Source organism: Mirounga leonina, unplaced genomic scaffold, assembly GCF_011800145.1.
Source record: "Mirounga leonina isolate KUSES-001 unplaced genomic scaffold, KU_Mleo_1.0 Mir_168, whole genome shotgun sequence".
In the NCBI taxonomy this organism is placed as follows: domain Eukaryota; kingdom Metazoa; phylum Chordata; class Mammalia; order Carnivora; family Phocidae; genus Mirounga; species Mirounga leonina.
In genome coordinates, this window is record NW_023270426.1 from 31,277,511 (window position 1) to 31,302,694 (window position 25,184).

Below are 25,184 nucleotides of genomic sequence, written 5' to 3' on the forward strand. Positions count from 1 at the left end.
TGGCTATCTCTCCTAACTTTTTATTCTTCCAACCAGAATAAAAGTTTTCAACAGTAAGAAAATTAAGGGTCCTTCCAGGACCAGGGGAAGTTGAGTGATGTAAGGAAGCATTCACTCAGAAACCTGGCTTCTGGACCAATCTTTAAATAACTAGTGAGAAAGACCAGAAGTTCCCAATAATGCTTCTTATTATAGAAAATTACTTCATCTCTTAGAGCCTCCTTTTCCTTCTTATAAAAGTAGGGCATTATATAATTATAAAACAGCTAAGTGATTTCTAAGTCCTTTCCAGTTCTAAAAGTACATAATTCAAAGCTGCTAAAAATACTTTTTAAAAATTGATTGAGATTTATATATGTGTTTACACACACACACACACGCACACTGTGAAAGGGGAGGAATATACAGTATTTTATACCAAGACTTTACAGTACATCATTATGGAGACGTTTTTGTTCCTGAAAAATAAGTTTCAGGGTAGCATTCGCCCAGCAGGGGGAGCTCTTCTGAGAGTCCAGGTTCAGGAAACAGTTCCAGCTACTCCCACTTAGCCTCCAGGCGCTTCAGTCCGGATACAAGGCAGTGTTTGGGGGCACCACATCCTAGCTCAACTGGGGACCCAGCGGAATTTGTACCCCCCGTTGGCTGTCCTAATGGTGAAGGCATTGCCCTGGGGGAAAGCGAGGGTGCGGATGGTGCTATGGCTGCGGATGGGGGTGCTGAAGGAGCCGCCCTCTTCCAGCTCACTGTGGCTCAAGTTCAGCGCGCTCCGGCTGCAGTCTGTGCGCAGCCCCCGGAAGGTGCCGTGCAGGTTCCCCGGCATGCCTGCCTTGCTCGCGGGCTCCGGCTGTAGCCGCAGCCGCTTGGGGTCGCGGCTCTGCAGCGCTTCATCGCAGCGCTCGGAAATCTCCCTCAGGATGGCGTCCACTTCCGCGCAATCCTGCCCGGTAGCACTGAACAACTCCTCCAGGCTCCTTTTGGCTGTCGCCTTGAGCAGGAAGGGCTCGGCTGTCGTTCCGCAATCCCGGGACTGTGTGATCATCAGCTTCTACAAAAGATGGGGAGGAGCGCCAAGCTGGGGTCGGCTGGGCTCACCCTGCGCTGGGCGCGCAAAGCAGACCCGGGCGCCTTTTCGAACTCCGCGGGCTTAGACGCGGGCTGCAAGGGGCTCAGCAAGCTCTCAGCAGCCACCGCCCGTCTCCCAACCCCGCTGGGTCCCAATACTGGGAACAGGGTGGGGGCTGCACAGGAACATTTCCGACGTCCCGCAGTGTCCCACAGGCCCGCACCCCACTTACATCCAGCACCGAGGCCAGGTGCCGGGTCCGACTGGCAAGTTCCTTCAGTTGAACGTTCCGCTCTTTGAGCGAGGCGATCTCCTCCTGTTTCTGGGTCAGCGTCACGTGCAGCTGCAGGAGGAGACCCAAATATTAAGAGGTAGGCCACCGTGGTCGGTCTCATCTGTATACTCTGCATGAATTATACCAGGATCCTAACATCTAATCTGGGACTGGGGACCCAAGGGCACTTGCACTGGTGAGAATTATAATCACTTTTGTTTAGTTGTCCTTTGTTTTTACAAAGCACTTAGACAAAATGTATCTCAATCTTCAGCGTAGCGTGGTGGTGAAGAGTACGGACTTGGGCAACAAGCAGATACAGGTTCTGCCTCTGAAGTTCAATCTTCCTGTACCTCAGTTTCCTAACCTGTAAAATGGGGTAGTAAGGGTATCTTGTTCAGTGGTTGTATTAGAAGAAAAAGTAAATTGATAAGCACAATACCGGGTGTATAGGAAGCCTTCAGTAAATATTGGTGTCCCCTTTAAAAATCTGGTCGGGCAGGATCATTCCCGCTTACTGAGGTTGGAAACTGAGGAGAGCCACTGGAGCAATGGTAGCTACGAGAAGCATCCGCTCGTGCACTGGTTCTGACCTACACTGGGGCACATTCCCGCTCCTGCAACCCCCATTTCCGCCCAGAGCTCCATAACCTGTCCCCAACCCAGGATTCCTGGCGGCCAGCCCGGTGCCCCTACTTGGTTATTCTCAACGAGCGCGTCCCCCAGTGCCCTCTGGTTCTGGTCGGCCACCTCCTTCCAGTACTGCTCCGGCGGGGGCACGTCCGGAGGGCGCGGCGGCGGTGACTGCAGGGCCCTTGGGTCCAGCGGCGGAGAGAGACAGGGCCCAAATGGCAATACGTCGCAAGGAGAGAAGGGGAAGTCTCCGCCGGCCAGAGGAGGCGACATCAAAGAGGATGAGTCTGAGGAAGAGTGGGAGCTAGGTTTGCAGCCTCAGACTCGTGCCCAGCTAGCTACAGGGACAAAACGCCACGCCGGGTGTATTATGTGAAGACGTTAAGTAAAGCACCCCTCACTCTGCAATCCCTACTTTTCCCAGGCCCTTTCTGATCTTCTTCATACACAGCAGGCGCTCCATATATGCCTATTGAGTTGATCTGAATTCAGTCTCCACGGTGGCCAGGGCAAACCTGCCCGAAGTCCCCCAGGTCCGCCGTTCTGTACACTCCTGTCACCCAACATTTCCTTGACCACATCACAGCGTAGGGCTCCCTCTCCCAGAACTCACACCCGTAAACTGGGAAAGCGCTATAGATTTCAGCGATTCATCTTCTCCATTAGAAAGTGTGTTGTCCCATAAATATGAAAAAGCCTGACCCATTGACGAGTTACTGACGATGTTGACAGGTGCTGGGTTTACCACCTTCGCGACCACGAAATCGAATTCTGAACTAGTTTGATTTGCGGAGTGGGGGACACCCCCGCCTCCCTTTATTTAACTGCGAGGAGACTGCACTTGCCTGCAATGAGATCATCCACTGTGTCTCTGAAATCCTGCAGATCGAAGTCCGCTGCAGTTTGCAGAGAATGGTTCTGAAATAAACCAGAGGTGTAAGAGAGTTACTGTCAGGTCCAGCAGGCCTGAAACACTTCCCAGACCGACAGTCGCCCTCCCGGGCTTGGCAGCGGGTGTGCACGCACTGTCGCTCGCAACCGGGCCTCATACCTGAAAATCAAAGCCCCATCCCAGGCTTGGAACCCAGCAGGCTTGCACTGCCATGGTGAGGAGCGGCACTCGAAGCAGGGACCGGGTCCCCGAGGGTCCTGAAGGGCGCCGAAACCGTGCGGGGCTGTGTTTGAGGCGGGAGTCCTTCGGCGCTCAGCGTAGTGGCCCCACGCCTGGCAGCCGGCAGTCCCCGCGCCGCCTCACTGGACCGCCACCAGCCAACCAGTTGCCGCCGTGAGGCCCGAGGCGTCCCTCCAGGGCCCGCAGAACCTCAGGCTCAACTTACCTCCGCCCCGCCGAGGAGCTGTGCCCTAAGATAAGGGGGCGGGTGTGCCTAAACTCCGACTTCCCTTCCAAGACCTGAGGCTCTATATCCCGCCGAGACTCAGTCACAGCTAAACCACCTTCTCCCCATACAAGAAGGGAAAAGGTAGGCTATCATGAGGGGCAGGGATGCTCTGGAAAGTGCTTCTGTTCGGCCTGCAGCAAGGGTGACCCCTATTGCTCTTCCGTTTCTCAACAAGTCGGAGTTCACTTTCTCCCTACAGTGTGATGCTCCTCCTACATCTTGAGCTGGACACTCTCCTGGGTTCCCGCAATGTGCCTGGGTGTGTGAGGCAGGAGACAGTAGGAGGCTGACAGCCCCTTCTTATTCCCTTAATTCGTGGACATTGAGAGTGGACAAAATTAGCTCTTTTACACAGAGTCCCTATGCTAATTCTCACCCAATGTAGGAAGCACGCAGGACCCAGGAAGTGATTCCTCCCCCTTTGAAGAATCTGAAGCTCAGAGAAAGTGAATTGCCCAGTCATCCAACTCTGAAATGGAACTGGGGCTCCTGTCCTAGAATGATGGTGACTATTTCAATCTTCTTTCCTCCATACCTCATCGCCTCTAGCGTTGATCTCTTTTTTAAGAAAAGCCGGTCTTCCAATGAAGACAGCACTGGGGAAGAAGAAAGAAGTTTCTCAAGGCATATGGTGTGGGGGAATGCATCCAATATGCCCATTAGAAATATCTATTCTACTGATTCCACTATTGTTGATTGATTCCTTTGTGTTAATCATACTCATCTACCCGAAGCCCTTCTCTGCTATTCAAATATTGCCGAAAAGAGGAACATACTCTGACCCTAACCTTGAAGAAAGTACAAGGATCAGCTTTCCTCAAGGAGGAGAGCTTCAATCTGGGAGGCCTCAAGCACCAGTTGGGAACTGAAGCTGTAAGGGTGAAAGGAGCTTAGAAAGGGCTGAGGCAAATCCTGAAGCACAAGTTGTGTCCTGGTTGAAGGAGCCAGAAACCAGACTGGTTTTCCAAGGGCTGAAATGTCTTCCTCTTAGTAGAGATTTGGCCAAAACCCTTACCATGAGGAGCCTTGAGGCCAAGTCAGGAACTGGGGCCCAGGAAATGCTTCTTCGTATGCTATCCCAGGTCCTTGGCTCATTCTGGACCTCAAACAAACACTTCTGGAGTGTTTCCGCCCTGTGTTCACCTTACCCAGCAGGAAGGAGGCTAGGAAATTTGACCTGAGTGTGCAATGGCCAGGGTCTTTCCAGGGGCTCTTCCTCTAGAGGGTGTCTCTCCCTCTCTACCAGCTCTCTCTCCCCCAGGAAAAGTCCTGGACCTCTTGGGCCATCAGGCATGAGCTCTGTGCTTGAAACTTTAAATCCTACCTTCCCAATTAGATAAAAATCTGGCATTTTTCCAAACCACAATGGCAGCCAAAAAAAAAAAAAAAAAGGCTAATACAGAACATGATGTGAAATTTAAGTTCCGAATACTTAAGCAAAAATTCAACAAGAGCCTGGTTGGTTTTCATGACTTACAAAATAAACATGTTGGAGTTAAGATAGTGATTGGGCCTCTGGGTCAGTTGAAAGATGCTCAAGTATTGTCTTTCCTTATTTGAGCATCCAGATCTAAAAAGAAAAACAAAATGTCCTCTGCAGGGCAATGCCCACTCTCACCCCTAGCCTTACCACTCTCAGCTCTCTGTAGCTACCTACCCTGAGTCCATCTGGGCTCTAACCCAATTCTAGAGGCACTTAGGGGAAGCCTGGAAGGCTGTGTTCTACCACCAACCTCAGTTCTCAGAGGTGGTCATATCTTCTTTCCCCCATGGAACCCGTGGCCCCAGGACCTGCTGCCAGGAAGCTGGAACTGGCACTCCTCCTGTAGGTTGCATCTAGCTAAGACCTCCTGTCCTTCTGGGCACTTCATGTCCCATCGATGAGCAAGGCAGGCTTCTGGCCTCCCACACACCAATGCTGGGAGGTTCCCTCATCAACTTGGGGAGTGTCAGCCGTGGCAAGTGTTAGAAGTGGGATGGGAGTAAGGAAATAAGTTTTTGAGGAAAAGAAAAAGTCAAATACCTCTTTGCCCCATGAGGGTAAGTGACATGAGCTTTTGGAGGGGGAGAAAATGACTTTTTTAAAGTGCCCCACTGCTGAAGAGCCATCTCTGCAGAGAGGAACGTTTGCTGTCGGATCTCTTCCAGAGTTCTTTGTCCTTCGTCCCTCTTCCCCTAAGTGTAAACTCTATTCGTCTTTCCCAGTCTTGATCGAGTAATTATCCGTCATTCTTCACACTCCTTAGATACCCAGGGAATGAAAATTGTTAGTGAATGGCCGGAAAGGGAATGTTGGGAGCACTGACAGGACATGTACCAGGCGCCCAGCGCTCCATTTTGTTCCCGCCTCCTCGCCTGGGTCCTCAGTGCTCAATCTGCAGATTGCTTTGTCACAGCTCCAGGGAATAGATGGGGAGAACAGGGAACAGGAGACCCCGTACCTGGAGGCAAGTCCTCCAGGTGAGCCCCTCTGTCCCAAGTTGATCAGAACAGCTCTGAGAATGCGGCCGACGCAAAAGACTAGGCGGGAGGAAGAAGTTCCGATCCTCGGGGCTGAGATTCCGGCAAGTCTGCCCCCACTAGCTAAATCTGCCTGCGCTCCCGGCCTGAGATGAGCCTCTGCGGAAACCAGCCCTGGACTCCCGAGTCGGAATTTGGGCTGTCGGAGGCCGCCGGGCTTCAGGAGTTAAGGGGAGGTACCTGCGAGGCGGCCAAGTCACCACTAGGCGGCGCGTCGGACCCGAGTAGCGAGGAGCAGTCCGCGAGGTCCTGCAGGTCTATGGTGGTGAGCGCTGAGCGGGGAGAACCGGAGACACGCACGAGGCGGGCCCTGAGTCTCCCCGCCAGGGCTCGCCACTGGCATCCCCGCCAGGACATCCGAGCCCGGGGGAGAAATGTTCTTCTGGGCCGCGCGTGCCCTACCCACCCGGCGCGGGGAACCCGAGGGATCGCGCGGGAGCCAACCAGGCTCACCTGGCAGCGCAGCGGGCTCCGCGTCCGGGGGATCTTCGTACACCGACACTGGGCTGCTGCCGCTGCAACCAGGGAAGAACTTCCGCGGCGGGGCGAACTAGCCGGACACAGAAACGGTGAGCATGGGTCAGCCCACGGGACCCGGAGCGTGCGGACCCTGCCCGGCACCGGCCCGCGGCCCCACCTTCCTCTCCAGCTTCCCGGGCTTGACGAAAGGCCGGCCCCGCAGCTCCAGCATCCGGTTGGGGCAGATGCTGTCGAAGGCTCGGCGTCCCGCCGCGGCGCCTCCGCACGACTGCATCCTGCCTCCCCGCCCGCTTCGGCCCCGGAACGCGGTGCGGGTTATTCGGCGGCGGCGGCGGTGGCCGCGGCTGCAATAGCGACCCACAGTCAGCGCTCCGCCGGGCGCCTACACAGGCAGGCGCGTGGCCGGGCTGGAGGCGAGGGGCGGCTGTAGAGGTGCGGAGGGAGGGCCAGTGGAGAGGGAAGACTGCCGCGCGGGAGGGGCGGCTCGCGCCTGAGCGCCGGAGGTGGCGCCTTCAGCCCCGGACAATCTGCGCGCGGGCGGAGGCGTTAAACCCAACCTGGCAACGCGGCTTCCCCCGGGAGCAGCGAGCGCGGGACCTGGGCCCGCGAGCGCCCTTTTGGTGAGCGTTGGCGCCGCCGCCTCCCGGCAGCGCCTCAGAAAGGGAGGGTGGACGAGCCCCCAGGGGTCGCTAACACCGGGTACCGCCTTTCCGCTTTGGGACAGCAGGGATGGAAAAGTTAACGATTCTTATTTCATTTTCTTCCCACCCCAGCCATAAGGCACAAAACAAACGCGGAGTGACACTCGCCAAAGCCAGACTCCGGCATTTGACCGCCTTGTAGAATTTGGTGGGGATGTGGAATTCCCAAAACTACCCCCAGATTACAGAAGACCCTTCCCCCAAGGCTGGGGGCGCACTTCTGGCCTTGACTCACGGACTTGCCCTTGGTTTCTCTTGGCCTGATGCCTAGAGCCGAGCCCCGTACGCTAACCCCGCGCTTTCCCGGGCAGCGACGCCTGAGTGCAGCCTTTAAGAGAGAGTCATTTAAGAAAAAGCGACATCTGCAAATTCTCCTCCCCGTTCGGAAAATGCCACACTGGACGGTCCCAAATCCCCTAAAGCCCCAGTCGCTTTCTCCCACGAAAGCCTCATTTGGCCACCGCAGCATTTGGCCACCCTGTACACAGCTGGCCTTGCTCGCTCGGCGGAAGTCTCCGCTGCCCTTCCCAAGACCAAGGCCTTTCCCAAGAAGGGACATCTCTAAATCCCTGGGTGAGGGGATCACTCAGACCACTCTTAGATCTATCGAATTTGAACGGTCATCTGAAATTACCTTTGGAACCTCCTATTGGGCACCTTGTTTGTGTCTTATACCAAGTAATAGTAACGAAAATCCTCTCTTAAAGAGGCATGATCCCTTTTTATTTCTCCCTGTTATCTGGATTAATAAAGACACCTCTTAACAGTGTTGGAGATGGTTCTACAATAGTAGAGCTAGAATAGACTTAGAGACTTTTTGACCTATCTATAAATGCAGGGACCTGGTTGGGGTGAGGGCAGGCAGCTAGAATTGGTGTGGTATCGCTGATGGTGAGGGGCTCTGGCTTCAGGGTCAGAGTACCTGAGGATTGGAACCAGGCTCCACCAGATCCGTGAGCCCCAGATCTTTAGGAAAAGCATAACACTGGGGCACCTAGCTGGCTCCAGTTAGTGGAGCATGTGACTTGATTTCAGGGTTGTGAGTTTGAGCCTCACGTTGGATGTGGAGATTACTTTAAAAAAATAAAACTTTTTTTTTTTTAAAAAGGAAAATCATAACACTGACTTCAATAGAGGTGCTATTGAAATGAGATTATGTAATGCAACTGGTGCTTGGTGTGGATAAGTTGATGTTTTTGATGTTGTTTTAAGGAGGCTTTTCAGCTGCTCCTCCAGCCTCCCACAACCTATTCTTGGCTTTGTTCTGATTCCTGAGTAGCCTAGTCACTAGCCAGTCCTCCATCCCTACCCATCTTCCCAGTCTGTAAGAGGAGGAGGGGAGCTCTTAGTTGAGTTTTGGGAAGATCTCTCACCTGCGACCATTCCTGATTTTACAGAATAGACTCATTTTTCCTCAGTGAGTTCCAAAGTGTAGAAAAATAGGGGCATCGTACATAAAAATGTGGCAGAAAGAGCTGGAATAGCATGAATATATGACTCCTATGACTCACATATGATTCTGCAACCAACTCACCCATATCCATCTTGGCTGAGTGATGGAGTAAATGCTGGTGAAAACAACTTCTCCCCAAAGTCACACTTCTGTAAAAGAGCCAGTGGCCCTACCCCCACCCTCAACAGTGGGTTTGAGGGCTCTAGATATTTGGGGACTTGGGTCAGAGGATACAACTTTTCCTTCTCCTTTTCATCATCACAGACCAGCTTCTTCTCAAACAGCTTTGGGATCACCACTTCCCTATCCCTGAGCCTAAGTCGAGAAAGTTCCTGGGGAGGTGAACATTAACATAAGAGGAGAGAAGGGATCTGAGGGGCTCAGAGTAAGTGGTCCTGGTGCTGGAGAGTACCTGGAGGGTGCTTGGGAAGAGAAGTACAAGGAAGATGCTCTAAATTTGGTTTGAGTTTGCTTGCTTTTCATTTATGCAAATTTGTCATACATTTAAACTGATCCTAAAGATAGAACATGACTGAGTTTGTTCCCCCAAAACTTAAGGGTTTTTTAATCTTTTTTTTTTTAAAGATTTATTTATTTATTTTGACAGAGAGAGAGACAGCGAGAGAGGGAACACAAGCAGGGGAGAATGGAAGAGGGTGAAGCAGGCTTCCCACCGAGCAGAGAGCCTGATGCGGGGCTCGATCCCAGAACCCTGGGATCATGACCCAAGCCGAAGGCAGACGCTTAACGACTGAGCCACCCAGGCGCCCCAAGGGTTTTTTAATCTTACAGAAAACTTGAAAAAAGTGCAATGAATAACAGTAGGTTCACTTACAATAGCTAACATTTTTTTCCATATTTGCCTTCTATTTCTTTCTCCAATTTTTTTTTCTGTGCTGCCACCAGTCTTCATTTCTTGAAAATTTGCTATATGCCAGGACTGTGTAGAGGGATTTGTATGGAACATCTCATGAAATCCATACCTCTGAGGCGCCTGGGTGGTGCAGTTGGTTAAGCATCCAGATGCTTGGTTTTGGCTGAGGTCATGAACTCAGGGTTGTGAGACAGAGCCCCGCATCAGGTTCTTCGCACTCAGTGCGGAGTCTGCTAAGAATTCTCTCTCCCTCTCTCTTTCCCCCTCTTTCTCCCTCCTCTCTCTCTAAATCTTAAAAATAAATCCATAACTCCATCCTACCAAATAGGTTATTGTTATTCCTAATTCTACAGAAGAGACTCCTGTGTAGAGATGAGACTTGCTCAAGCACTCCAGAGCCCACTTGTTTCATCACTATTTTATACTACCTCAGGATCTCATTTAGGCTTTACAACAGCACTATCAAGATTGTCAGGCTCAGAGAAGTGAAGACATTTGCTGGAGGTGACAGAAGTGAGATTCCTCTGGGTCTACAACAGACTCACCACAGTGAGAATGAAGGTGATGAGACAGCTGTGGAGTTAATTCCAGCAAGCCTCAGTCTTTCTAAGATTTTATTTGACAGAAAGAGAGAACACAAGCAGGGGGAGTGGCAGGCAGAAGCAGAAACAGGCTCCCCAAGGAGCAGGGAGCCCGACGCGAGACTCAATCCCAGGACCCTGGGATCATGACCTGAGCTGAAGGCAGACGCTTAAGCTTAACCCACTGAGCCACCCAGGCACCCTCAGTCTCACTTCTGGACTCCGTTTTCTCACCTGTGTCACGACTGGAGGCAGGGACTGTGCTGGCTCTCCAAATATGTTCTCTATAGTCTCTACTGAACGGAACACACTGAGTAGATAATTTGTCTCACACAAAACCCGCAGGAAGAGGGTTTTTAAAAAAGCACTTCCACAAACCTGTTAAGTGGGAGAAGTTGAGCGGTGTGGCTAAGGTTGTGGCTCTAGTCTCCGGATCACCTGCCTTCAAACCCTGATTGCTCTACTATTACCTACCCTCTCTGTGGTCCAGGGCCCTTCTCTGAAAAATGGGATAATAGAGTTGTTGGAGGATTGAGACAATGAACGCTGACCACAGTGCCTGGTACATTTAAGCACCCAATGATGGCCATGATTACTATTCCATTGTTCTCCCGGGCTCACATGCAGCAGGTGTAAGACAAGTGAACTGTTGAACCAAGTCATTGCAGGGTAAATGGGCTCTATTTATCATGGCCACAACAGCCTGCAAAGCCTTCATTTCCAACATCTGTTAGTTGTCAGAGTAGCCACTAGCTGTGGGTATGTGTGGTTCCCAGAGCTTCCCAGCTGGGCATCCTCGGTGTTCCCACCCCTCTAGACAGCATAGACTGCTGTGGGTTCTATTCAGGTTCACATCCCACCTTCCCTTTGGACCTCTGGGAATGAGCAGTCCTCAGCCTCATAAGAGGGTCATGGGATACAGGTCTACAAGTGACCCTCTCAGCGACTGGCATCTCAAAGGACCTAGTGTTCCCACATAGATATCCTAATTACAGAGTGGGAGCCAGGGAGGCAGGACCCCTCCGTCGTTACTACCTGTATTGCCCAGCTGCCCTCTCCTTCCCTCCCCGCAGACAACAGTAGCATCAGACAAACCAAAACTGATAGCCTGTTTATTGGGGAAAGCCTCGGGTCTCCCAGGTGCACTTAGCAAAATAAATAAACGAGGAGACGCTACTATCGTACACTATTTACAACCTGCAGGACGACCTCGGGACCAAGTGGGAGCCAGGAACCCCTCTTATGGGCCAAGACCGCACTCTTTCACAGCAATGGGAGAGGTCCGGCAGCCGGGCCGGGGTAGACAGGAAACCAAAGGTGTATTTCATTTCAATTTCGGCGACAGGCTGCACTTCTCGCGTATCTGGAAGGGCAGCATGTGAGTCAGGGAGGTCTCGTTTATGGCTACCAGTAGCTGCAGCTTGCCCAGGCAGTCCTGCAGTGCGGCCTCGGGGTGCCCGCCTAGGCTCAAGTCCACAGGGCGCGGGAGCTGTAGCATACGGTCGGCCAGCGCCAGGCAACAGATGGCCAGCAGGGAGGGAGTGTAGCTGGCGAAGGCATAGTCGGCCAGGCTCAGCTCCGCCAGCCCGCGCGCCAGGGCTTGAGCCTCCAGGGCTTCCGCGACCTCAGCCTGCCCGGCCTCCACACGCGCGTGCGTGAAATGCTCCAGGAAGAAGCTGATGGTTGGCGCGCCCAGGCTGAAGTGCAGTTTGTGCAGCACGATGCACTCGAGGTTGCAGAGTTGCTGCTGGGAGAAGGCACCGCAGCACAGGTCCAGGAGCTGCTTCACACGCGGCGGGTGCACCTCCACCTGCAACACAGGGGCGCTCAGCCCCCGCAGCGCGGCATCCAGGGCCAAGGCCCATCCCAGGGTCAAACCCGGGAGAAAACCAGGACTCCCCCCATCCCTTCCAGCGAGACAGCTGGGCCTTCGCCTCTCCGTTACTTCCACTTTAATCACCTGGGGTGTACTTCCAGCGCAGTTTCTCTAACTACTGTCCAGCTAAAAAAAGGTTTGAGAAATTTTAAATATTTCCCCCCCGGAGTCTAGAATAGCAGGGCTACAAAGAGCTGTTGGGATTTACTTTTGGGACTGACTTCTGCCTATTTCTTTAGGGGCCGGGTGAAAGGACTGTTAGTAGGGAAGTGGGGGGAGCTATTGTGAAATTAAAGCTGTGGGATGTATACGTTTGCAAATGCATGGCAGAATGAATTCGGAGAGCCCAGCACTAAATCTTGTGCGCTGGAAAGCCTGGTGGTGGCCAGAGAGTGCTGTCCCCCAGACCCCGCGTGGAGGTACCTGTTTGCAAGCGATGAGCAGGGACGTGACCCCAAGCAGCTGGAAGCAGTCTGCAGCCACAGGCGTGGTGGTAAGAAAGCGGTCCAGCGTGTTCACCGTCAGGCAGAGCGATTCGAAGGAGAGGTGGAACTGGCGGTGCACTGGGATCAGCCAGCTAAGCAGCTTACAGCGGGATTCCGCCGTGACCTGCGCGGAGGATCGTGGGAGGAGGACCCTTTGAGCCGCGGGCAAAGAGGGTCTGTAGAAGGAACCTACCAAGAAAACTCAGGGAGCCTCTCTGAAGGAAGGCACAAAAAGGAAAAACTTAAAAGCTCTGGAAACTGGGAAACACTGGGACGGCGCTGCTGCGCCAAGAGCAATGGTCTGGCAAGGAGCCGGAACCCTTGGATTCGTACCTGGCCCTGCGCCGCGTGTGTATACACATTACCTTGTAATCCTCTTGTCAATTCAGTGAGGGGAGAGGGCCACCACTTTGCAGATGAAGAAATAAGCTCAGAATTGTTAAATCACTTGCCCGGGGTCGGGAGGAGTCCTGACTCGAACCTAGAAACTGTCTTCACTCCTCCGCCTTCTACCGTGCTCCCGCTAACCAGTATGGAGACTTCGGGCAGGTCACTTAAGCCATCTAGGCCCCACTTTTCTCCATTTGTAAAATGAGGCTGGTGGCCCGGCCCTCTAAAGCCCCTTCCCGCTCGGACCGCGAACCTCCGTGCCCCGGGGCGCGTCGGAGCGCAGACGGAGCAGAAGAGGAAAGAGCCCGAGAGAGAAAGAGGAGCGGGGGTGGGGACCTCGCTCTCCCAACGCCTCACTTGTGGCTGCCGCGCCAGCGACTCCCGCGGGTGGAACTGGCTCTCCCGCGCCTTGCGGAAGACATAGCAGCTCTGACCGTAGTCACGGAAGGTCTGTAGATCTAGCTGCACCAACTGCTGGGCAGGAGCGGGTAGGGGGCTGCAGCCTAGCGCCGCGGATGCTGCAGGACTGTCTGCCCCATCAGACCCGGAGCTGGGGGACTCGAACACGTCGCAAACACCGGAGTCTCCAGGTACCGGGCACGGGTTCAGTGGCTGCAGCGGCTGTTTCCTCCGGAGGCGTGGACGCCTGCTCTTCTTCACCGGGGCGCGGAGGTTCTGGTCGTTGTCCCGCTTCCCAGACCGGGCGGCGGGACTCACGAGACTGGTGGGGCAGGGGGTCACCATGGTGCAGCCTGGTGGCCGCCCTACGACTCCTCGCCTGCGACAAACCGAAGGCGCGCTCCAGAGTACGAAGTAGGCTGCCCAGAGCCGCGGCGAAGCCCTAAGTACTCGGCGGGCGCCTTCCCCCTACCACACCCCCGGCTTCTCACTGGATGATTACTGAGCTGCACGAGGCCGCGCTTTCCCGGCCAAAGAACCGCTGGCGAGCAAGCTGCTGGCGGGGTGTAGCCTGCGCCGCCGGCAATGGAGAGGAGGAGCTACGCCCGGCTGAGCGCACCCGCCTTGCACTGCTGGTTCCGCGCGCGTCCCGCGTTCCCCAGGTAACGGAGACGGGGTTGCGGCGAGAGCTGCGCGCGCGGCCGGGGTGGGGCGGCGGCTCGCGGGAGTGAGCGCCGAGTCCCGCGGAGGGGCGGGGCTGCTCCGGGGAAAAAAGATTCTCGCGGCCGCCATCTCCGCGTCCTGGTCCAGATAGTCTCGAAGTGCGATCGCCGTTCAGGCCGGCTATAATCCAGGTCGGTAATTTGGTAAAGATCAGTTTCCGACCTTTCAGGGCTCCAGCGAGAATTCTGTCAGTCCAGGAGTTTTCCTCGGTGACCCATACAAGCAATAATTCTAATTCGATTGCTTTTGTAATTTTTGTTTGAGGCAGGACCCTAGGTTCCAGTATCCCTCCTAGCGCTGGTCTCGGGCAGCAGAGCCTCCACAGGTTCTTCTGCGCTGTGTATCTGGGAGCTAGTCCAGCTCCCAGGCAGGCACTCGTGCGCGAAACAAAAGACTGCCCCGTGTCCCTCAGACAGCAGGTCTGAACTCCTGTAACCCTTGCTCCACACTTGCCCCACCAAACCAAGTAAACGGAGCGGTTTAAGGATATAACATGGTCGGAGCGTTGCATTGCTAGCTTGATCGAATTGCTCAATCGGCCTCTTCTGTTTTAGGTCATTAGCTTCTAATCCTCTGCCACGGGTGGCTCACCCTTCCTTGGTTATTTCCTGCTCTCCGTTTCTGCTCCTTCAGAAGTTCACAAAAGTAGAGCTGGAGCGGGGGCGCCCAGGTAGGAGAGACTGGGCTGGACGAGGCAGTTTCCTCAGGACACTGCTGGTTTAGAACCTAGCCTCCTGCACTGGTAGAAGCTGGCGGCCTAAGCCTGAGTGAGTCTTCCTAAGGGGCACAAGTAGTATCTAGTCAGCCTTACAGGGAGGTCTCAGTGGCAGGAAACCCTCAGCCTGATGAACTTTCCAGAGGCACTCCCAGAAGTGAGCTTGTTAGGTGTCCCAAGAGCAGGTTCAACCATTCCCACCTGATTTCAGAAGAAAGCTGACAAATTTATGTCCTCAAATTGAAATCCCTGTCCCCAGAACTTTAGTTGGGTGTGGGGTGTTGTCTCTTAGAGATGCAGGAAAGAGAAAAGAGATGGATTTGGAGTTCTGGTCAGTTTTATTCCTATTTCCCTGTAACTCTAAGCAAGGTCCTTAGTCTTTAGACCTAAATAGTTTCGTTTGTCACTTGAGAGATTAGCTAAGAACCACCTGTCTTTCAAGATACAGGTGCCAGGGCTTGCTGTCTCCTCAAGCTATTGTTGGGGAACCATTATGGGGTGAGCAGTGAAATCTGTGGAGAGGGGTCAGCTGTCAGACTTTTTCCTTGAGAAGCTTTCTGGATGAGGAGGAAGGACGTAGGAATCCCGATTCTTCTCATCGGCCCAGATGGCTGTGCAGTCCAGTGAAAAGAGCACAAAGTCAACTCCCAGGGTCAGAATTGTCACTCCCATTTATTGGTCATCATGGGCTGGCTGTTTACCTTCTTGGAGTCTCTGTTCCTCATTTGTTAAAAGTGGTTATTAATACTTGCCTTGAGGACCAAGTGAAATATGTCAAAAGCTCAAAGTCCTTTTTAAATATAAAACAGGGGGGTTACATTAAAGCCTCCGTTGGGAAGTCAATATTCTCACCCTGGAGATATTCTGAAAAAGCAGAAAGATCATTTTATCCACCAGTGGATGTGAGGCTAGTGTCTGTAGTTAGAGTTAACTCCCAACAGAGGGTGCCTGAGCTTTGTACTGATGGGTCTACACCTCGGTATTTGTGGTATGCCTGCCATGCCTGGTTCAAGACTGTGATCAAGGCTGCATGGGTCCTGGGGCTCCTGGCTGGCTTAGTCAGCGGTGCGTGAGACTCTTGATCCTGGGGGTTGTAAGTTCCAGCCCCGGGTGGGCTGTGTAGCTTACTTAAAAAAAAAAAAAAAACAACACTTTTTTTTTTAAGATTTTATTTATTTGACAGACAGTGAGAGAGGGAACACAAGCAGGGGGAGTGAGAGAGGGAGAAGCAGCCTTCCCGCTGAGCAGAGAGCCTGATTCCAGGCTCCATCTCAGGACCCTGGGATCATGACCTGAGCTGAGGGCAGATGCTTAACTGACTGAGCCACCCAGGCTGCCACCCCCCAAAGAAAACCTTAAAGAAAAAAAAAAAAGAAAAGGTTGCGTGGGTCTTTCCCTCATAGAGCTGACACTCTACTGGGGGAAGTGAAGAACCATGTGACACATTTTAAAAATGATTATGATAGAGGATCTCCTGACTAAAATACAGGATACCCAGTTAAACAACTGTCAGATAAATTTTAGCATGAGTATGTGTCAAATATTGCATGGGACATTGCAGTACCTTGTATGTACATTAAATGTTTAGACTTTACCTTAAGCCATTGAAGACTTACCAAATAGAATCTGTCTTTTGTTTTAAAAGATTATTCTGGCTGATGTGTGAAAAATGGATTGTAGGGGACAAGAATGGAGGCCATTTAGGTGCAGTATTTGTGGTATGAACAATACAGTGCAAGTTAAGGCCGTCTTATTTTCCCTATGAAGGGTCTTTAAAGTTAATTTCTCTTTTCTAATCTCTCTGGGACCTGGGTGCAGTGCCCCTTTAAGGCACTAGGTAAATCTAAAATACTTTAAAGGTGTAGAACCTAATTAAACCCAGGCATCTGTAATGAAAGCTGCTTAACCATGATTTGACCCTGCTTATTTTCAGGTGTGATTTTTGAAATCTGCAGGATGAGTAATGGAACTGAAGTTATCTTGTTTTTCTTTCCAGTCTGGCACTCAAGCTTCAGTCAAAAGCCCTCACCGTCACCCTGTCCCAACTCTTGGACTCTGATTGAAGTAGGAAGAATACATTTGCTAACAGTACCTTGTTTAGCAGAGTAAGTGCGTTGGACTTGGTACCTAGGAGTGGACAGCTTTGTTAGTACCTCAAATGATCCTTAAGCTCACTTTTGATTTTAAGTCACTAAAATTTATATCTGTCACTAAAAATTGTATTTACTTAAGACTATTTTCTATTAATTTATTTAAGTGCCCAGATTGAGAAGTATTTAATGTAAAGTCTGACAAGTTTTTCTGGTATTTAGTAAAGAGCAGGAATTTTCTTTATTCTTTTTTTTTCTTTTAAGGATTTTATTTATTTATTTGAGAGAGAGAGAGAGAGAGAGAGCATGAGTGGAGAGAAGGAGCGGCAGACTCCCTGCTGAGCAGGGAGCCTGATGCTGGGCTCCATCCCAGGACCCTGGGATCATGACCTGAGCTGAAGGCAGACACTTAACCGACTGAGGCACCCAGGCGCCCCAAGAGGAGGAATTTTCAACACAGTTTTTAACGCCAGACATTTGACTTGCACATCTAAATGTTCACTAGTATCAGCACCTGGGGGAAAGGCCATCTCTTGGTTACCTGCCTTTCTGCTGCTTTGCCACTTGCCAGTTCACCAAGAGCTCAGTGCACACACTCAAGTGCATTGCTGCTTCCCTCATGCACACATGTGCTTTTTCTCCCGACTCACACCCACCAGTGGCATTCTGTCTGGCACAGGTGGTACCATGTAGTGGTGATGAGCTTCCGCTCTGGAGTCACCTCCTGGATCCTCATCCCAGCTCTGCAGCACACAAGCTCTGCAAACTTGGGCAAGTTACTCAGTTTTTTTATTCCTCTGTTTCCCTAGCTGTTAAAAAAAATGGGGTGATAAGAGTCTCCTGTAAAACTGTGAGGATTAAATAAGGCACATAGTGTATGCATGAGTGCTCAGTATGAGTTAGCTACTGCTCCAATTATGTTTTTCTCTAGCTAAGGTATGTGTCTTTCTGCTAACCAGTGTGGCTAAAATAGTACCTGCTCTAATTTTGCGGATCGACATACATATATGATCAGAATTGGACATTGAGAAGAAGTCAAAGAGTAGTAAGCACAGTAGCATTATGCCTGAGGCCAGTCCAGTCCCCAGCTCTTCTGAAATATGGGAGACTAAGTGACCTGTTTCAGTGAGCCTTGAAAGAATTTCTTCAAACCATGATGATAGCCTAATGCTCTCTTTGCTGCTTTCCCTTTAGGTGGTAGAATTGCCCATGTAGATCAGGGGTGTCAGGAGGGAGCAGAACTCAAAACAAAAATGCAAGCTAAAACTATCATGAGATACTATCTTGTACGTAATCTGATTGATAAAAGTTCATACTTTTGATAAGAGGATGCAGGGAAATAGGCCTCCTGTGTTTTTGGTGACAGTGTAAGTTGGTACAGCTGTTTTGGAAGATAATTTGGCAAGATTTATAAACATTTAAAATGAACATAATCTTTAACTCAGCATTTCTAATCCTGGATAATTATTCCGTATCAATGCAAATTTACTTTATAAAAAGGTATTTATCACAATAGCCATATTAAAAGCAAAACATGGATTGTCCTAAAAAAAGGGCATCTAAAACAGAATATTATGTGGCCACTAAAAAGAATGAGGCAGATGTTTATGGACTGATGTGGAAGGATTTTCAAAATACCGTGCTAAACAAAATAAAGCGAGGTGCAAAGCACTATGTCAAATATGTTGTCACTGTGTAAAAAAAAAAAGAATACATACTACATACATATATCCTTATATATGCATAGAATCTCCCTGGAAAGATAGGCAAGAAACTGGTAACAGGTTGCCATTGGGAAGAAGATGTGGGAGACAGAAATAGAGAGGGAGGGACTTCCTATTGTACTTTCATTGACTTTTTGAATTTTGAACTCTATGTATGTGTTACCTCTTTTTAAAAATAGCATTTTTCATATGCAGAGGGTTGAAAGCTAGAAAACAAGGAACCCCGGTAAGTCCTGAAAAATGGTGATTGCTATTACATGTGGACATCAGATGGAGTGGTTGGAATAGGACAGGATCTGATCTGTTGTTTTGGAAGTTGGATTATATCAGTGAACAGAACAAACGGCCCTGTCTTCGCAGAGCTTCTCTGGGGTGTGGCAGTGCAGGGAGAGAGAGGATAGAGGGACTGGGACGCTGGGAGTGCCGGAGGCAGGCTGCGTTATTTAATATGTTGGTCAGATAAAGCTCACAGAGAAGATTGGGGCAGAGAACTCGAGGAGGTGGGGGAGTTGGCCATATGGGCATCTGGGGGGAAAGCATCCTAGCCAGACAAAATAGCAGTGCAAAGGCCCTGAGGCATGAACAGGTCTGCCCTGTGGAGGAAGAGCAAGGAGGCCAGTGTGGCTGGAGTAGGAGTGAAAAGGAGAGCAGCTGATGACGTCAGAGAGGTAATGGGGCCAGATCACATAGGGCCTTGTTATTGCTAGCAGTCATATGTCGTAAGACTTCTTATGCTTTGTTACGGTGCACTTTTATTTATTGTAGCATTTAACCATCACCTCAACCATGTGAGATAAGCACAGTTATTGTCCCCATTTTACAAAATGAGAGAATCTTCAGCAAGGATAAGGAGCTTGCTTGAAAATACACAGCTAGGGGCGCCTGGGTGGCTCAGATGGTTAAGCGTCTGCCTTCGGCTCAGGTCATGATCCCAGCGTCCTGGGATCGAGCCCCGCATCGAGCCCCGCATCGAGCCCCGCATCGAGCCCCGCATCGAGCCCCGCATCGAGCCCCGCATCGGGCTTCCTGCTCAGCGGGGAGCCTGCTTCTCCCTCTCCCTCTGCCTCTCTCCCTGCTCATGCTCTCTCCCTCTCTCTCTCTCTCTCTCTCTCTGTATCTCTGTGTCTCAAATGAGTAAATAAAAATATCTTAAAAAAAAAAAAAATACACAGCTAGTAAGTGGAAAACTAGGACTTAAACCCAAGGCTGTGATTCTAGTCTGGACATTCATCCCTATGCTGTTCTGTGTTTCCTAAATGTTAAGAGAGAACCAAGAAAAGGCTTTGAGTCCACCCTTGGGCCACTGCTTAGAGAGGAGAGTAAAGCTGAGGGGATAGAGCTGGTTGAACTTTCTTAGAAAAACCTTGGAGGCTCTGTGGTGTAGTTTCGCAAGGCAGGCAGACTTCCCTGCCCCGAGTATGTGCCAGGAGGTACAAGCTGAGCTAGAATTGGGAGTGGGGAAAAGAAGTACGGCTTCGAGGCTAAAGGAAGTGTGAAGCCATTTGGAGTGTGATGACCACAGACTGTGTCTAATTTCTATGAACCAGCCTCCTCTTGGGAGATGATTACATGAGAAAGTGACAGTTTCTCACAAAGAGCACAAGTTTCAGTTGTCTGGAGAGGGCAAGTTCGGTTATCTGGTAGCCTTGCTGGGAGTGCAGAGAAGGTCTCAGAAAGCAGAGGGGCCTGAAGAGTGAGGGAAACTGGTGGCTTTGTACTTAAGTAGTGACTGATAGGCTGTTCAAAAGTTCAGCTTTCCAGGCACTTGGGTGGCTCAGTCGGTTAAGCATCTGACTCTTGATTTTGGCTCAGGTCCTGATCTCCAGGTTGTGAGATGGAGCCCCGTGTCATGCTCCCCAGTCAGCGGGGAGTCTGCTTGGGTTTCTCTCACTCCCTCTGTCCCTCCCCTCCCCCTGTACTAGCTCGCTCTCTCGAATAAATCTTAAAAAAAATAAATTCAGCTTTCGTTCCACCTCCCGTTCTTGGTGTGAACATAATATCAAATGAAGTAGTAAATCTAAGACAAACCAGCAATGGAAGATTTCTAAAAAAGATCTCCTGTTACTAGACTATAACTGTACGGAGATAATGTAGTTGTCTGTCTCTGTTCTTCCACAGCCAGGTGCCTTCTGAGTGCTGGGCCTCGCTCTAGGTTCGCAGCAGAGGGAAGGACACACAAGGCCCCTGCTTGCATGGAATGGGGAGGGGAGAGGCTGAACACAAAACAGTAAACAAAATATAAACGTTTTCAGACCATACATAGTAAGTTCTGCACAGATTTGTGTGTGCAGGCCTAGAGTGTGGATGGATGGGGACTTTAAATTGGATGGTCAGGAATGCCCCTTTGAAGAGCTGTTCCCCTGTACTGCTTGTGTTCACAAGTGAAAATAAGTCTTTTTCTTTTATTGTTGTGCAAATCCATTCCCTAAGCAGGATTTCTCATAATACTGCTTACATTGATATATCATTGTTTGGGGAGCAGTATTTTCTGGTGGGGAGGGACTCCTACAAAGGTTTAGATTATAATAGTTAAATCCTCCTAACGTAGTTTTCCTGAGGTGATTTGTGAAGAAGTGAGCGCGAGGTAGCCCCACTGTACACAATGCATTTTTCCCAACCAAATGAAAGATAAATCTCCTACATCTCTGTGTTTGTTGTTGTTGCTTTTATTATTTTAAATGATGAGGCTGCAGCCTGCAGAAAGGTCTTCTTATGCCCCCGTGGGGCATCCTCTGTCATAATAACCTCAGGCTTCTCTGTTAAACAGGGGAGATCTACCCTGTCTTTTCTTTCTCTACCACACAGGAAACAAAGAGGGCAGCCATTAGTATCTTCAGACTATGGTAAAATAACCCCGTCCCAAATGTAAAGCAAAGCTGGTCCTATTGAAAAACAACAAAGGGAAAAGCTGAAGGGCACAGTACGTAATGCACCTGCTTGAATGTCAAATCACAGGGTGCGGATCAAAACAGAGCAGCTGTTGAGGGCTGCCTAGTCATATGTTTCTTAGAATTTATGAGAAAAGACACCAAGGGCCTGCAGTTAACAAAAGCTCTTAGCAAGTAGCAGGGTAGGTTGCCCTGTTGAGAGGCAGGATCCACTCTCTAGGAGTGTTCAGCTATGTAGATTTGAAATGAATGGATGCTGTGGCTGGATTTTTTTTTTCTTTTTTTTCTTTCCATGTGGCAAGTCTGGATGGTAAAGTTGTATCCTTCAGGAACAATGTTCCCTGGTACTTGGGAGAGACGGACAACTGTTCAGTTTTCCTCGGCATTATAACCCACATTTCTGTATTACTATTATATCTGCTGTTTCTCTTTCAGCTTGGAGGAATATATGTGTGAACCACTTAGGAAGCATCTGTTTTGTTCCAGACTTTGTGCTCTTCTGTATTCTAGATTGTAACATTAACTTTTAACTCAAAGACCAATTGCAGGTTTTATTTTCGGTGAAATGCACAAAACAATTTTAACAGGGAACTGTGAAAAATATTTTCACCGAAGTTAAACATTTAGAGAATGTGCCTGACTTACTTTGGTGATGTACAATCACTCTAAAATACGTAGTCCTTCTGGGAAGAGCAATGACAGTCAAATGCACCCCTTGTTCCAAAATAGCAATCAGAATACTCACTGTAAGAATACATTTCATCAATCAGTGTTCATTCAGTGTCTACCCTGCGCCTAGCCCATTGACTTTTTCATCAGTGACATTTATTGTATATTCCTGATTAGAAAATTAATCCCAGTTTGTTCCAATAAAATTAGAAAAAAAATTTTTTTTTAAGATTTATTTATTTATTTTTGAGAGATCAAGAGAGGGCGACAAGGGGAGGGACAGAGGAAGAGGGAGAGAGAGAATCCTCAAGCAGATTTCCCACTGAGCGCAGAGCCCGAGACACAGGTTTCTTTCTCAGGATCCTGAGATTGTGACCTGAGCAGAAATTAAGAGTCAGCTGCTTAACCGACTGAGCCACCCAGGAGCCCCCAAATAGAAATTTTTTATATTGAATAGAGAATTTTAGAGAATATTTTAGAGAAATAGAGAAAAAAATTTCCTGTTTTTAAAATAGGAAACACTAACATTGTGGTATGTACTCTTTCAGTACCTATGTTTATATTTAAACACACAACATATATATATATATATACGTATATATATATAGCCAGGTGGGGAGGAGAGAGGGCACGCACAACCAAGCTGAATAAGACTTGCTTATAGTAACTTTCAGCAGACGGTGGTTTGAAGCAAATTAATAATTCCATTGTGCAATTAAATATACATTGTGCATGTGTATCCCCACCAGTCTCCAAATTCTGTCTTCTACATAGCAATTAAGTAGGTGATAAAAATAAATTATCCCCTCTCTGGCATTTTGGAAGAGTGCAGGCAGTTTGACTTAGAATTCTTTATCTTAAAATGACTGGTTCTAAGTCAAAATCAGTACAACCTTTTGGTTTACCAAAGTGGGTTAGGAAAGAGAAAACATAGTGGATCAACATGCGCAGCCAGCCCTGATTCTTTCTGGCCTTCGCTTCACACACAGTCTGGGCACTGCACTTTGGGCCACAGCTACCTCACTCACCTTTTCTCTTTTGTTTTCTGGAGGCTAGGCTAAGCTCTTTTACAAGCAGCTTTTCTCAGTAACAGAGTGAAAAAGAATGTCCAAAGAACCGCTATTTGAAAACTGGGAACACATGCTTTTACTAGGCACTGATGCTTTTTTTTATAAATTCTAGGCTAGAAGCAATGTCCACAATAGCCAAACTGTGGAAAGAGCCAAGATGTCCATCGACAGATGAATGGATAAAGAAGAGGTGGTATATATATACAATGGAATATTATGCAGCCATCAAAAGGAATGAGATCTTGCCATTTGCAACGACGTGGATGGAACTGGAGGGTATATGTTGAGTGAAATAAGTCAAACAGAGAAAGACACGTATCATATGATCTCACTGATATGAGGAATTCTTAATCTCAGAAAACAAACTGAGGGTTGCTGGAGTGGTGGGGGGTTGGAGGGATGGGGTGGCTGGGTGATAGACATTGGGGAGGGTATGTGCTCTGGTAAGCGCTGTGAATTGTGCAAGACTGTTGAATCTCAGATCTGTACCTCTGAAACAAATAATGCAATATATGTTAAAAAAAAAAAAAAGAAGAAGAAGGTAGCGGGAGGGGAAGAATGAAGCGGGGGAAATCGGAGGGGTAGACGAACCATGAGAGACGATGGACTCTGAAAAACAAACTGAGGGTTCTAGAGGGGAGGGGGGGTGGGAGGATGGGTTAGCCTGGTGGTGGGTATTGAGGAGGGCACATTCTGCATGGAGCACTGGGTGTTATGCACAAACAATGAATCATGGAACACTTCATCTAAAACTAATGATGTAATGTATGGGGATTAACATAAGAATAAAATAAAATAAAATAAAAAATTCTAGGCTAGAGTTCTACTAATAGCTAGTTTGACTTTGTTCTGGCCTCACTGTCCCTAGATCAAGTATCCTAGTCATTTGAGGTCTCTCTGCTAGAATGAATTTCACTGGTTAGGCAGGTACCCTACTCATTACCACAATTATATAGCAATTCCTTTTCTGTATGTTCTCAGAGATTCTTAACCTGAGCTTCAGGCTGCCCAAACCTAATTTTAAAATCTCTTTCTTCATCCCTTCTAGAAGTTCTTAAGGCTATCATCCCATAAGCCCTGCCCCTATCCTGGCCCTGTTTTTCTTAGTCTCAGTTAGTTTGTCCAAACTAAAGCATACTTCCTAGCTAGTTCTTAAGGTTGGCACTTCGGTGAAGTTGTCTTCTGCACCTGTGAGTCTAGCTTTACACTAGATTGGTCTCCCTAGTGTCCAAGTGGCATGTTTGACAGGGCTCTCTTCACTGGAATGTGCCTCTTAGGTGAGTCAGCTGAAAATACTTTATCTGTTTTGGGGGTTTTTTGAAATTTATTTATTTTAACTGATTTCTATACCCAGTGTGGGGCTTGAACTCATGATGCCAAGATCAAGAGTTCTGTGCTCTGCCAACTGTGCCAGCCAGACACCCCACTTTATCTGTTTTTGTTTCAAATTCTTGCCTCCCTGGTGGATTTCTCATCAGGTTCTGGTTTCTTGGACAAAAAATACAATTTTCTCACCCCAGGTCCCAGTGAAAGGTCACATCTTTCTTAGTGTATTCATCTTCTTTTTCATTTGGGTAATTCATTATGATTCTCCCAGAGGAGTCACCTCTTCCCAGCATCTCATCACAGTTTTGCTTTGGTCAGATGCTTGAAGGAGATAGTAGGAACAGATTCATCTACAGGTGAACTAGTTATTGGAGTTAGTAGACAAGGACTTTAAAATAATTATTTTAGGGGCGCTTGGGTGGTTTAGTCAGTTAAGCATCTGAGTCTTGATTTTGGCTCAGGTCGTGATCTCAGGGTCATGAGATCAAGCCCTGTGTCGAGCTCTGCATTCAGCACAGAGTCTGCTTGAGATTCTCTCTTTCCTCTTCCTCTGCTCCTCCCCTGACTCATGCTTTCTCTAAAAATAAGCAAAGAAAGAAAATATTTTTTTAAAAGATAATTATCTTAAGTTTGCTAAGGAAAACAGAGGAATGAATAAAATGGGCAAAAGAGAATTTTTGGGGGGCACCTGGGTGGCTCAATCGGTTAAGCATCCAACTCTTGGTTTCAGCTTAGGTCATGATCTCCGGATCATGAGATCACATGCTGGGTCAGGCTCCCTGCTCAGCCTGGAGTCTGCTTGGGATTCTCTCCTGCTCCCTCTGCCCCTCCCTGCCCGCTCATGTGC

At 49.3% G+C, this 25,184-nt stretch overlaps 2 protein-coding genes and 1 long non-coding RNA gene across 3 annotated transcripts; 1 reads left to right on the top strand and 2 right to left on the bottom strand.

The window, feature by feature from the left end:
- Positions 1–607: 607 nt before the first annotated feature.
- Positions 608–6,647, bottom strand: MCIDAS (multiciliate differentiation and DNA synthesis associated cell cycle protein). Its single transcript, XM_035013882.1, has 7 exons — positions 6,531–6,647; positions 6,347–6,443; positions 6,074–6,165; positions 2,819–2,891; positions 2,037–2,260; positions 1,299–1,409; positions 608–1,048 (listed from the first exon to the last, which is right to left on the bottom strand). The coding sequence occupies exons 1-7, from the start codon at positions 6,645–6,647 to the stop codon at positions 608–610; spliced, it is 1,155 nt and encodes a 384-aa protein (XP_034869773.1).
- Positions 6,648–11,080: 4,433 nt separating this feature from the next.
- Positions 11,081–13,477, bottom strand: CCNO (cyclin O). Its single transcript, XM_035013883.1, has 3 exons — positions 13,091–13,477; positions 12,282–12,467; positions 11,081–11,792 (listed from the first exon to the last, which is right to left on the bottom strand). Exons 1-3 carry the CDS (start codon positions 13,475–13,477, stop codon positions 11,307–11,309), a joined length of 1,059 nt encoding a protein of 352 aa, XP_034869774.1. The 3' UTR covers positions 11,081–11,306.
- A 426-nt stretch (positions 13,478–13,903) lies between these two features.
- Positions 13,904–23,164, top strand: LOC118016471. Its single transcript, XR_004680839.1, has 3 exons — positions 13,904–13,986; positions 16,567–16,675; positions 23,124–23,164. It is a non-coding gene; the product is annotated as an uncharacterized LOC118016471 (long non-coding RNA).
- Positions 23,165–25,184: the final 2,020 nt, after the last annotated feature.